This window comes from Sinocyclocheilus anshuiensis, unplaced genomic scaffold, assembly GCF_001515605.1.
Source record: "Sinocyclocheilus anshuiensis isolate Anshui unplaced genomic scaffold, SAMN03320099.WGS_v1.1 scaffold544, whole genome shotgun sequence".
Taxonomy (NCBI): domain Eukaryota; kingdom Metazoa; phylum Chordata; class Actinopteri; order Cypriniformes; family Cyprinidae; genus Sinocyclocheilus; species Sinocyclocheilus anshuiensis.
The window spans coordinates 1096922-1111323 of NW_015555763.1; the positions used below are offsets into that span (position 1 = coordinate 1096922).

General features: G+C 36.1%; 1 protein-coding gene across 1 annotated transcript in view; it reads right to left on the reverse strand.

The window, feature by feature from the left end:
* Positions 1–870: 870 nt before the first annotated feature.
* LOC107674078 (leukocyte tyrosine kinase receptor-like) overlaps positions 871–14402 on the reverse strand; it is a 57060-nt gene continuing 43528 nt past the window's right edge. Inside the window, 14 exon segments of the mRNA XM_016467937.1 lie at positions 871–1813; positions 1815–2464; positions 3280–3370; positions 4888–5022; positions 5281–5382; positions 5495–5587; positions 5756–5853; positions 6149–6278; positions 7257–7321; positions 7415–7505; positions 8912–9098; positions 12562–12675; positions 12775–12927; positions 13945–14043. Of these exon segments, the coding sequence (XP_016323423.1) occupies positions 1501–1813; positions 1815–2464; positions 3280–3370; positions 4888–5022; positions 5281–5382; positions 5495–5587; positions 5756–5853; positions 6149–6278; positions 7257–7321; positions 7415–7505; positions 8912–9098; positions 12562–12675; positions 12775–12927; positions 13945–14043 (2321 nt within the window). The 3' untranslated portion in view covers positions 871–1500.

The window sequence follows — 14402 nt, forward strand, 5'->3', positions numbered from 1 at the left end:
GATGGTAAGTAAATAATGACAATTTTAATTTTTTTTGTGAACCGTCCTTTTTTTACGTCCTTTCTAAAAACAAATGTAAAGTGACCTTGAGCTATGGAAAGGCACTATATAAATAAAACTTCTTCTTCTTACACGAACCTTTTTTGTTTCTTTTAAAGTTGGTCAAGTCACTCAAATAACTTAAAAAAGCAAACAGCTACTTTTAACAAATCAATTCAATATTACTAGATTTGGTGACTGATCATTATGTGGCATGGAGTAGGATTTTCCATTTGTGTGAGGTCTGAACATGCTGTGGATCTTCCTGTAATATACACTTAAAACCAGTTGCAAAATGCAAATTTGTAAAGGACATCTAAACCTACATATATATTAATTGGTAATTATGACTAATCAGTAGAAAAGGACTTCTCACTTCATGTGGTCCTTAAAGTGAACATCATGTGTTTTCACAGTGTTAACAGTAGATGAGAATCCAGTGTAAAAGGGCTGCTATTAGCCAAGTGGAAGTTTCCATAGAAACCATCAGCCATTTGCCACCTCATAATGGCAAATTAGCTACGACGCCTCGTGTCTTTGGTACCACACAGCAATAATGTTGTCTCTTGCACATAGTTTCCAACTGGCAGTTATTAAAGACTGGAATACACTACAAAACTTTTCCTCAGATCTTTGCCCCAATTTGCCATCTGGATGAGGATGACACAAATTACCAAAGTTTGAAGATTTTGGCGCTCACAGATTTCGCAGAAAATTGCGTAGTGTATAATGGATAAAGACTGATTTTTTAGCTTCAGACTATGATACCATCTAGTTTCTGAGAGTATCAAACATGTTTGATATTTTAAGCCAATTTTAGAACACATTGTTTTCATTTGTCTTGCGTCTCCATCTTGTTTTTATACAGTCTATGGTCTCCATCAACGAGGCACATGTTTCTGCATGACTTTGTTTGTTGTTTTCAGAATGACTTGAAAGTCTGGTAGTGTGTGATCTTCAAGGTGAGGTCAAATTGTCCTGAAGTTGTTCTGCAAAGTTTTTAGCTGGTGAAATCCTTTTCAATGGGAATCCATTCAATTAAGAATTTCACGCAAGGGCTAAAGATTTCCCCATGCAGATTTCACAACAGGTTCAAGTTGATCACATGGATTCGCTATGTTGACCAACAGAAAACCGCTTGGTTTGAAAGTGACTTCGGTGTGATACGTCTCTACACTATTGACAATCAATTTTTTTAGCCTGCAAAAAAAAGTGAAGAAAACAAAGTGACCGCATCTTAGTCATTTAGTGTGTGGTGCTTAGTTTCAGCAAGTGTACTGTATGATGCCTAGTGTTTTAAAATTATACAGATTTTAAAAGTCGTGAAGTGTATTCCAGCCTTAACCTGCCATTCTGCCTCTAGCTAATCCACTGCAGTTATTGCAGTAAAATACCTTTGTGCCAAAAACAAAATAACACCAAAAAAAGTAGGTGTTTTCTCAGTCAGACTATTCTTCAATGCTACACAGGGGTGACACTGAGGTCTTCAGACAAGGAAAAGCCAGAATCCCTGTCCCTCATAGGCTTCTCAGACTGGGTGTGCCTCCTTACATCCTCATGTCCGTAGCTAGCATGGCGTTTCACCAGTGGTTTGTGGGTAAATGTCATGGCCAGGCCGAGGGCAGCAAGTGAAGACGTAGCTGAAGAGCTGGTGCTGGGCTCCACAGATTTGGACACAACTACAGGCAAACTCTCAGTCTCGTAGCTCTGCTCATCGTACGCATAGTTTACGTTGCCACACGGGAAGCTTTGGAGTTTCGCCAAGTCCATAGCCAAGCGAGCCGCCCGTAGCCCCTGTTGGACCCTTCTGAGAGGGAGACCCTGTAGGACTAAACGTGGTCTGGGAGGATGCTGCAGACAAAGGTGGGGATGTCGAGACATTTGTTTTAACTTCTACTCTAGGGTCAATGCGCTCCGAGGTAGAGGACGGGACAGATATGGACGTGGGGTTGCAAGACAGTGGCATGGACTGGGTCTGACATAAGGCCGTCTTCCCTCTTCCGTAGCTCTCCAGGATCCAGGAACCGTAGGTAGGGTTCCAAAGGTTTTTAGTCTTGTTCTTTAGCTTCTGGCTGCCTGATGACGAACTGCTACTGGAGCACGGCCGGTGATCTGGGACTTGAAGCCATTGTCCTGGACAAACTCCCGGAGAAGGAACTGGCTCAGCCCAACATGGCTCTAATGTTTCTCGGTACGTGCCCACCTCCTGTGCGAGATGGACCGATCTTTGTAGCTTTGTAGGTTTGAGGGCTTGTGGGGCTGAACCAGTGATGCCCATTCGAGGGGAAGCATCCTGGGACATAGAGTGGGCCACTAGAAGAGGGGACATACTGCCTGATCCTTCAGGACGGATCACAGTGCCACCTTCTTCTTCGACAGCTGGACCGTACTCCACTGGAAGAGGGGTGTTGATGACATCAGGGTCCTGACGGATCAAAGGATGCAAGAAGAAAAGGGTCAATACAAGTGATGCAAGTCAGGGTTTTTCATTATTATTACTATTACTGGATTATTTTATTTTGTTGACTCAACTTTTTAAGATTAAGAAATAAAATAAATCTGCCAGTAGTTTTGTGAGTAAAAAAAAAAATTTGGTGTTTCTTTTTGCCACTGTGGGTTATAAGCAGTGTTGTTAACATTAACTAAAACTAAGACTATTAAAAATTGTTTTTGAGAATTGAAATAATGCTGAAATAAACCACAATTTAAATGAAACTCGAATGGAATTTAGAAAATATTGCCTTGGTAACTACCTGAAATAAATAAGTTTAGGTTCAAGTTCTAAAATTACTAAAACTGAAATAAAGATAAAGATAAATATAAATATAAAAAATTAATAATGACAACAGCACATAACATAAAGCATAAACAAAAATGAAAACTGAATTTTAAATAAAAAAAGCTCATTTAAAATATGAATAAATATGATAATAGTATATAAATACAAGCTACTTGGGAACGATATTTACTGTAAAAGATGCTACAGAAATAAATTTTTTAACAATTAAAAAAATTAATTATTTAATTTTGGAAATGTTTTTATTATACCATGCTTAATAGTTTTCTCATGAAGTATAAATGGGTCTTTGTACACAATAATATATTTTAGGAAGCGGGGACCAAGACAGAAATATATTTGAAAACCTCAGATCTAAGCAAATTAAATGAACACAGCATCTGAAGTAAATTTAAAAAAAAAAATCTAAAATCTAAATCTGTCAGATTCAGACTCTGTTATACCTGTGTACAGTAGTTGATCCTCTCTAAAATAGTAGAAAAGTTTGGTCGGTGTTCTGGACAGTGTTGCCAACACTGTGTCATGATCCGATAACTAAAACAGAATGAAATCCAAAACACTTACAGTAATTATAACAATTATTCTGTTCATTTTAATAATTAAAACAGATTAGTCACATTTCACTAATGATATAAACTTCTTCATAGCTTCTAAGTCACATTTTTTACATTCACATTTATTTAAAGGGAACATTGGATGCAAAATTCACTTTTACATGGTGTTTGCAATGCAGTGTGTGGACACAACCACCCTACAATGATAAAAATACATTCACTTCTTTTTCTTAATCCCCAAAAAACCTAGAGTCTCAATTATCAAGCTGTTTTGATTTTCTGAGCAATATGACGTCATATTGCTCAAGCCCCGCCCACGACCTCTGATGGACCCAATGGTCCCGTATTAGCATATTTCCGCCCTCAGCCAGTTGTACCCTGTCCGCCATTTTCTCCGTGCTCAAGCAGCTGTAGAGACAATGTCTCGTAAGCAATGCAGGCGTTTTGTAGTTGGATGTAAAAGTGAACATGAGAGTCTTCATTTTCTCCCAACATCAGAGCCACTGAGGACGCAGTGGATTAGTTTTGTTTTTGATGGTAATGCGAATACCGAATACACCTAAATTTGCTTATGTCTGTCAAATCATTTTACTCCAGACTGCTTTCTGATCGAGGGACAATTCAAGGCAGGTTTTGCTAAAAAAAAGTTACAACTCTAAGGATGAATCAGTAGTACCTACTCTTCGTGATCCAGCTGCACCTCAAGAAGAAGTAAGTCTCACACTTTATATTTTTATGATTATTTGCAAATCGCCTTTCCTCTTTCATGGAAGTGAGGGGCAGGGTGAGCAGTAGCTCATTATCATTTAAAGACACACGCACCGAAACGGGTCTCTGGAGCTGTTTTTGACAAGGTAAAAAGGGTGTTGTTTTACACGACTATTGAGGAATTGTAAATAAAAATCATGTTACAGACATTTCATGAAGACCCTAAAGAATCATACCAACTTGTGAAAAATAGGTCATTCGATGTCCCCTTTAAAGGGATAGTTCCCCCAGAAATTAAAATTCTGTCATTAATTACTCACCCTCATGTCCTTCCAAACCTGTAAGACCTTCGCTCATCTTCGGAACACAAATTAATATATTTTTGATTAAATCCAAGAGCTTTCTGACCCTGCATAGACAGCAAGGGAACTATCACATTGTTGAATAAAGTCGTTATTTTTGTTTTCTTTGCGCACAAAAAGTATTCTCGTAGCTTCATAAAAATGAAGGTTGAACCATTGATGTCACATGGACTATTTTAACGATGTCCTTACTAACATTTCTGGGCCTTGAACATGGTAGTTGCGTTGCTGTCTATGGAGGATCAGAAGGCTCTCAGATTTGATCAAAAATATCTTAATCTGTGTTCCAAAGATACACATGAACATCTGATGAACATCTTACAGGTTTATAACGACATGAGGGTGAGTAATTAATTTTTGGGTGAACTATCCCTTTAAGTTCAGGTTAGGCCCAAGATCCATTCTCAAAGCTGTTATTGTTGCTTACACAGGGCCTGGGCAGCTCTTAGGCGGATCCATACGACCTCCACCTGTTACAAACTCCAATACCTCCTGATTGGTCTTGCAGGGATAAGGCATGTATCCAAGAGAGAAAATCTCCCACAGCAGTACCCCAAAAGACCTGCAGATGGAGACAAATTACATGTAATGACCATGTCTGGCCTCAGGGCTCTGCTCTTTTTATACATAATAAAAATATCTAATAAAAATCGAGTGATATCAATTAATAATTTAATAAATATTATACCTATACAGTGTATTTCTATATATTTTACCTGAATCTTGGCATAACAGTGCACTAAACACTGATTTAAAAACTATAGTTCTTTTTAGATGCTAACAAAAGAAGGTCTTTCAGTACACCAGATCTGTTATATACCAGGTGTCAGTCTTGCATGTAAAAATGCCCTCTAGAAAGGCTTCAGGTGGCATCCACTTCACTGGTAACATTGCACGGCCACTCTTCCTATAGTAACTCGCCCTGCAATGCAAAGTATTCCTTTGTCAAAACTCAATGCCTGTGTTCGTTATTACATTTAACAGGTACTAAACCACAAATAAAGGATGTGAGATAAGAAGTTTGATAAAAGCACCTATAAATGTCTCGAGCCATCCCAAAATCTCCAATTTTAGCCACTCTCTCTGGACCAGGACAGGTCAAAAGGCAGTTTCGTGCTGCAATGTCCCTGAAACACACACCATACATACTTGCTTGACTTGTGTGAGACATCAAGGTCTCAGACTGCAGTGAGTTCATGACATCTACATATTCACTAAAGAGCCGTTTCCACTTATCGAGACAATGAATGCTACTTTAGGGCAAAATTCAGTCAGGTTTGGCTGTGAGAAATCACCTGTGGATGAAGTGGTTCTCTTCTAGATAGCGACAACCAAGTGCAATGTCTCTGGCCATATGCAGAAGCTCCAGCATACTTAGAGAAGACGGATGATTCTGTGGAAAAACACGATATTAATATTTCGGAACTATACAGTACTTCCATTGTACATATTCAAGTTCTTTTAGAGAATTGTTTTGTATTTAAATTGTGCTTATCTTACCTCTCTTCATAATAAATGGAATTTATTATTCATAATTAATGTTGTTTTCTAATGCAAAGCATGTTCCACACATGTTGGCAAACAATCGTCATGAAAGCAAAAATGACTGCTAACTGAGAAACAGAGTTATATAAAAACATATATAAACAGTATGATGTCTATACACTCAAATACATACAAACACTCACAGTTCTGGGCCGGTTTAGTCTCAGGAAAGTCTTCATGTCTCCTCCTGTCATGAGCTCCAGCAGTATGAAGCGAGGTAGGATCTGCAGACTGACGCCAATACAGCGCACAATGTTCTGATGGCTGAACTTACTGCACAAAAAGTGAAGGAAAAAAACCAACTGAACTATTCAGAAGAACGGAAAACTTGACTCACACACAGCATGTCAATGACAATATTGAGTGAATATGTCATTTCAAATGAATATTTGACTGTATTCCAATTATTGTAATGTGAAATGTTTATTTTGTTTATAGTTTATTTTGCTCATCTTGGTTTAAGCATCTTGAAATGAAGGGCAACTGATTTTTAAGCCACTGTACTGAACAATGGAATCCTATTGAAATACTTTAACTTTTTCTTCTTATGATATATCATAACATTTTTCAAATATATGCATTATTAAGGCTAGTTTTTCCAACCATTTTTGTCTTATATAATATATCCCTGTAATCCCATCAGTAAAGCTCAATATTGCACTAGTAAATCATTAGTACCCGTATAATAATTCTTCATGTAAATAAATAAATAAATAAATAAGGGATTTTAATCTTTTGACAGCTTTACTGTTTTATTTTAAAAGGTTTATGTAAAGTTATTTATATGAGTTTTTATTGATATAATTGATATATTATTTTGTATAATAATATACATTTTATAAGTTATATTATGCACCTATTTGAACATTTCTGCATGATTAGTTTTACAAAGTCAAGTCAAAATGGAAATATCCGCTGGTAGGGAATCACTGATCTAGCCCATGCAAATGAAGTATGAAGCATATGATGTTTTTCATTAACTAGAGTACGCTTTGCTCAGAAGACTATGAATCACTAGAAAAAATCTGCTGCTTGACTAAAGAGGATGCCATACCCTCAAAAACAAACAACAGATGTGAACCTGCTAATCACAACAAACAATTAAAAAGAAAGGAACAAATTTCATAGCCTACAGTTAGTTCGACTGAGAGCAGAGGATTGGAATGACAATGTCTCATCCCTCATTTTCCGTCTGTCGCATACATGTGCAGCCACAGCAGTGCTGTGAGTGTGTGCTGCAGCCAAGCATACCTCATAATCAGAGCCTCCATTAGGAAATCCATCTCATCCTGTTCAGAACAGATTTCTGGAAGAGTCTGTCAGAGGGATGGAGAGAGATAAAACACAGAATCAATTAAGAGAAGCCAGAAACCCATTTCAAAGGGAAAGGCAGACCTGGGAATACTCACCTTTATAGCAACCTGCATGGCTGTGTTTTCTCCATTCATACCCAAAACCTGTCCCTCATACACTTCCCCAAAGGCACCGTGTCCCAACGCCCTATAGTTAAAAATTCCAGACAGACGTCATTACTGACATGTTGAAATGTGGAACTAATTTCCAGTACTTTTACATGTCATCACAGAATATTAAATGAATATTGTGGGTAGAATCTGATACATGCTGAAGACTTCCAGTCTATAATTTGTTTTAAGTTATGTACAAGTCAACATTATTTTTAGTTGTTATTCAACAGCACATCACACATATGCTGTCAACAGAGCTCAACATGTATTTAACCCAGAACATTATTTTAACTAATAACAGGACCAGCGCAACCTGGGTTATATTTTCATTAACTTTGAATTACATTTGTGAAATTTTACAAAATGAATGCAAATGTGATCAAATGTGTTAAATGGAGCTGAGAGCATTACATTCTTATTGTTGGCTGGTGGAATAAACAAATTAGCCAAAATAAAACATAATGAACAGACATAATGTTAACATATAATGCACAGTGGATGTGTAAGACTTTCCATTCAAATTCTAAAGAATTCACAGAACTTTACATGGAATTCTGTGCATGCAGATTCCGTGTTGGCCTGTGATGACTCACAGTTTGCAGACACCATCCTTGAGCCTTAACCACCTTAACCTTGTAAACATTAGATAATGCATTAGGTATCAAGAACTAAAAATGAAAAATCTTTTAAAACGTGTATTAATCTAGGTTCATGTCAACTTCTATATAAACTACTCTATTTTTTTTGTTTTAAATAAATTAGCATTAATGTATTATGAATAAACACTGAACAACCACATATTTACAAATAACAGTAACCTAGATCAATAAATTCTAAAAAAAATTTAAAAAAAGTCTTAAAGTCTTAAGATCAAAGAATGATTAAATTAAAGAAAAAAGTTAAAAAAGTATATGACTCAGAATAATCTATTATGCCCTGCTGTTCAATAGTTTGAGAAATAATACTTTCATACAGCAAGGATGCATTAATTGTCACAGTAAAGACATTTATAATTTAACAAAAGATTTTTATTTCACATAAACGCTGTCCTTTTGAACTTTCTATTCATCAAATAATCCTGAAAAAAAGTATCATGGTTTCCACAGAAAACTGTTTTCAACATTGATAATATTAAGAGATGTTTCTTGAGCACCAAATCAGCAGATTAGAATGATTTCTGAAGGATCATGTGACACTGAAGACTGGAGTAATGATGCTGAAAATTCAGCTTTGTCATCACAGGAATATATTACATTTTAAAGTATATTAAAATAGGAAAAAAATTTATTTTAAATTGCAATAATATTTCACAATATTACTGTTCTTACTGTATTTTTGATCAAATGAATTCAGTCTTGCTGAGTATAAGAGACTTCTTTCAAAAACTTTTTTAAAATCTTAGGGACCTCAAACGGTATGTATGAAGCGGCATATAGATACCTGAGGAGGGTGATATTCTTACGTGGAACCTCCTTAAGCTCACTCAGTGAAGCCGCCTTGCCAGCAAAGCAGTAGTTGGGGTTGTAGTCAGTCATTATGGTTGACGAGCGGATTTTGCTAAGCTTGTACTCTGGGCTCTGTAGTCGAATCCTGACCGCATGAAGGTGGTTCTTCTTACGGTAATAGACTGCAAAAAGACAAAAACACACCAGGAATCAGCAAAAGTGATCATGTTTTTAAGAAGTTCTCTTTAGGAATAATTCCACCTGCTTAATTTGCATAATTATTGGTCTCAGAGTACAATTTGTGCAAGATGAAAGTGATGCATCATAAAAGTGTCAACAGACTTTCAGCATGATGGTAATTTTCAACCAAGTGCACTTATTTCTCCCATGGAATTCTATCAAGAGGACAGAATTGTGCATTATAAAATCAAAAAAGCCTCTCAGGTGAGGACTGAAGCTCTGGGCCTGTCAGCAAGCAATCGGGCAGGGTGGACTCACCCTCAGTGGAGGCTGCCCATGTCCCCAATGCAGGTTGGTAGTCTGCTGGGGAGGGCGCTGCATGGAGGTGAGAGGTCCCCTTTTGCCGTCGGGCTGCTGGCGCAGTGGCGCGAAGCGAAGCCGGCAGGAAGTTGACCAGGCATTAAGGGTGAGGGGGGTTAACCCGAGCAAAGACTACCAACCTGCATGGGGGAGAGCTCAGGGGAAGACACACAATTAGCGTCCAGTGGAGCTCTACTAACTAAGGACCCAGAGACCTCGCTCTGCTGTTTGCATTTGAGTTTAGATTACATGTAAATTGCCGAAAATTAAATATAATGTTCAAATTAAATATACAAAACAAAAACCTTTTCAAGAAACATGCTTTAAGATGTCTTTTTAGAGGTCTGTTTCACTTCTCTTTGGGAATTTGGGTTATGACAAGTCTTTATTTATCTTAAAAATACATACAAAACAAGTCATGGCACAGCATTTTACAGTTAGTGCACAAGTCAAACAAACAATATGTTTTTAAATCAAACATAAGGAGGATACGTGATAATAAGCATGATCAATATAAAAATAAAGCATTTATAGTGATAAGAGTCCATCGCATATACAAAAAGTTAGAGCACCGTGGCAGATTGTTGGTTTACGGCATATCTCTATCATATTTAAAGGGTTTGGGAAATTGAGTTCTAGAAATGGGTTCTAGTGATTTCTAGGAATGCACAATACATATTTCGATAACATTTTACAATAAGGTTCCTTTTGTTAACATTAGTTAACTACTATACAATAACAACATGAAAAATAATTCTAAAACATTTTAATTTGTTAATTTCAACATTCACCAATACAATATTAAAATCAAAAGATGTATAATATTACCTGAGCTAACATGAACAAACAATGAACAGCTGTATTTTTATTTGTATTGTTAACTAAAGGTAACAAAGATTAATATATAGTGTAACAAATGTATTGCTCATTGTTGGTTAATTTTAGTTAATCGATAGAACCTTATTGTAAAGTGCCATATTCTTTATTTATTGACACTGACCAGATTAAGGTGGTGATAAAAGCAAGTACTTTCTTTCTTCTATTCAAACAATATACTCTTTCTATGCCAAGTTTCTATAGCATATTATAAAGTTTTAATGCCTATAGATTTCCATTAAGTATAACATTTTAAATTGTAATGTTAGGGGAAAAACCAAACAGTATTTATTTATAATATCGGCCATCATATATGTTATCATATCTTTTTTGTTTTCTTATCTTTTTTGTAGCCAATCAAATATCCTAAGTGATTATATGTAATAAAGTAATTATCAATATAATCACAAATCTCGGTGCATCCCAAAGTCACTGCTTTTGACTTTTGATATAAAAACATTTTTTAGATTCCTTTATGAGAGTTAAATTCAAAGGTTGGTGTTTTGGACAGCCACCAGTGCGATGAAAGTATTATGAATTTTGACCAATATTTTTGAAGAAAAAAATGATAACCTCGTTAATTCCGCAAGATGCTCACATTTATAGGGACAGTGCATTATGACACCCTCAATATTCCCTCACTGTCCTGTATTGGAAAATAATCCTTTTTTTAAGCATAAAATGTTGTTGCAAGTAAAAACACACAAGTTAAATAGCAGCAATTATAATTAAGATACTGGTCAGCACGCATTTACAAAAAAGCCCATCAGTGAGACTGCAGTTAGTTTTGAAAATAATTGGGCTTGATTGTTTATTTACATGCATTAATTTCAAAGGCCATGTTTTAAGGTTAATAGCAGTCCCTGTCTTAGTTCCCTCCTCATTCCTTTAAGGGGTATTGTGCAACACTACATACAGTAGTTAGATATATAAAAAACAAGCAAGCAATTTGTACGAATATTAAAAACACACTGTTCAAAATTTAACAGAAAAGATATGTTAAAAGAAACATTTTTTCATTCATTACACTGAGTGTGAAATTAACAGCAAGATAACAGCAAGAGCAACCGCAAAATGTTAGGAATTAAGAAACAAGTGAATATATGTGAATATTGCTGGAGGCCTAACTGGCAGTTAGCTTATTTAGCATAATTTAAAGCTTTTGTAATACACATTTGATAGTTCATAAAAAAAAGGGGGTGTTGTGGTGAAGATTCATGTCATCCATTTTAGCCTGTGTGCACTATGGTTCAAAAGTTTAGGGTCGGTATAATTTTTAAATGTCTCTCTTATGCTCACCAAGGCTGCATTTATTTGAACAAAAGTACAGTGAAAACCACTTTAAAATAACTGTTTTCTATTTGAACATATTTTACAATGTAATTTATTCCTGTAATGGCAAAGCTGAATTTTTAGCAGCCATTTCTCCAGTCTTCAGTGTCACATGGTCTTTCAAAAATGCTGATTTGGAACACTTCTTACAACTTCTGGGGTCGTAACAATTATCAATGTTAACAGTTGTGCTGCTTAATATTTTTGTACCTTGATACATTTTTTCAGCATTCTTGATGAACAAAGTTCAAAAGAACAGCATTTAAGTGCATTATAAATGTCTTTACTGTAACTTTTGATCAATTTAATGCCTCCTCGGTGAATAAAAGTATTAATTTTTATTATTATTAAAGTATTAAAAAACAAACTTACTGATGCCAAATTGATAGCCAAACTGATAGCCAAAGCTAGTGTATATGTCAATTGTCACTGTTACTTGTGCCCTTTCCCACAGTATTAAAGTGCTGTATAACATTTGGCCACATAATTGTCCCTAGTGGGTTTTTTTTTCATGTCACAGTTTTGTTCGTCACATTTTTTATCTATTTTCTTTAGGTTTTTTTAAATGATGAAACACTAATGCCCACTGGCTCCAATGTTTTTAAGTTATTTTTGTACTTGAAAAATAATTTGGGGGCATGAAAAAAAACAACAACTAGTCACCAACTTTGATTATAATTCCCATTCTCCTTCCTGTTGTTCTCACAATTATTGTTTGCTACAAGCTCTAAAAGCACTGATGTTGCACTCCCCTGAATTTGCTCTTCTAGGAAATGCAGTTTTTTGCAAGCCTATATACAGGCATATATATATGTCACAGGGAGATAAATGAAGCATGTCAGAGATGATGGAATGTGGAGGGCACAGAGCTGATGCAGAACTGGAAGAGTCTCTTACTGAGCGTGAGGCTGGCACAGGTCAGAACAACACCCGTAACTACTGTGGACGCGATCACCACCAGGATAAATATCAGGGATGGGGATCCGTCTGCCTGGGAGCCCAATGCAACAACTGGTGGATGACGTAAAAAGTGGTGAATTAGAAATATTTCAAACAAATGCTTTTATAGACAAACTTTTAAGGGCAAATGGCCACCGGCTGTTTAGGTACCTAGGCAGGTGACGTTGTCTGGTGCAAGAAACTCATCGATGTCGCACAGGCAGAGGATGAGTCTGGTATCTTCATCTCTCTTACAGCTCTGGGTCTGACAGTGGCTGCAATTTAAATACACCTGGATCTCAGCTTCCCCATGACTCTCCATAGCTAGAACACATACAAATACATCAGTACTGCACAGCACTGCTTCAAAACCCCAGTGCTTCAGTCTAGGGTGTCTTCTTGTAAAAAATTGGGAATCTTGAAATCTGGGGGAAAACAAACAAGATAACAATTCATCTAAATTATCAGGAGTTTAAAGCCCCTATTAAAAAAAAGTTTGATGTGTTTTTGCCTTGAAACCATCTACTGTATATGTTAATATACAGTTGCCAAAATAAACTTCTGGCTGTAAATTAAAAATTTACAGTTTAAAATATTAAATTTAATATAAAACATAAATATTATTGCCAATGTCTACTTAAAAATACAGTTCATAATTAAAGATAAAAATTAATAGTTTATAATAGCATTAATAATTGGTAAATTAACTAGCAACTACTTGCCCTGAACCTTTTTTTAAACTAATCTGTTAAGCATTTTATAAAGTTTGTTAATTAATTAATAATGAAAGTTATCGAAGTAATATCAAAAAGTTGTGCTTGGCCTCACAAGCGACAGTCGGTCTGAATTCTGGCCTTTTAACTCAAAACACACTTGCAGTAATAAACAGTGGCGCCAACTTCAATAAGTCACATAAGGTCTTCTATTATCTACCACAAGTTAAATTTTCTCAATTTCATGTTTATTACTGAATCAGTGTGGATGTGTGCATGGCCTGTTTTCTCAATACAGCCAACTTCTACAAGAAAAACAATCAGTTCTAGTGCATATTGGGTGTATTGAAAAATACTGAAACAATTGGTGGATTTATTTCAGATTTTTTTTCTAGATTTAGTACTGTTTCTGGATTTGTGTAATTAAAGACACATTTTATTAAGAACTTAACACAAACTTTTGAATTTGAGTTTTTTATTATCTTATTTTTTAAGACACTATCATTTCTTATTTAAGATGTCATCTCGCTCTTAAAAATGCTAAACGTCTTACAGATGTAAGGGGTCTGTAAATTTAAGAGCACAACTGTATACCATTATAGACAACCTGGATTAGATAAAAGCTGACCTGCAAGTGGTTGTAGAAATATCTTTCCCATTGGGTGAACAAAAGAGACACCATCTTGTCCATCTGCTGTGATGCCATCAAGAAGGGGCGCATCACCACCTGGGCAAAGGTGACATCAAAATAATACAAAATAAAAAAATCATTAAATCAAACAATCCACGTTGAAAAAAAGACTTGCGCTGCAAATACACATGTGATGATCTAACAATGGCTGAACAACAATCTTCTTTTTAAATGAAACGTCTCGGTTACGTATGGTAACCCTCGTTCCCTGAAGGAGGGAACGGAGACGTCACGTCGGATGACCGACGAATTGGGGATACACCTGAAGATGCATTTCTGCATGAGCATCTTGAACCTGATTCAGCCTGTGAAGGGCCCAATTCAAGATGCGCAGATCCAAGATGGGTCTCAACCCACCGCCTTTCTTGGGTACAATGAAGTAAGGGCTGTAAAAC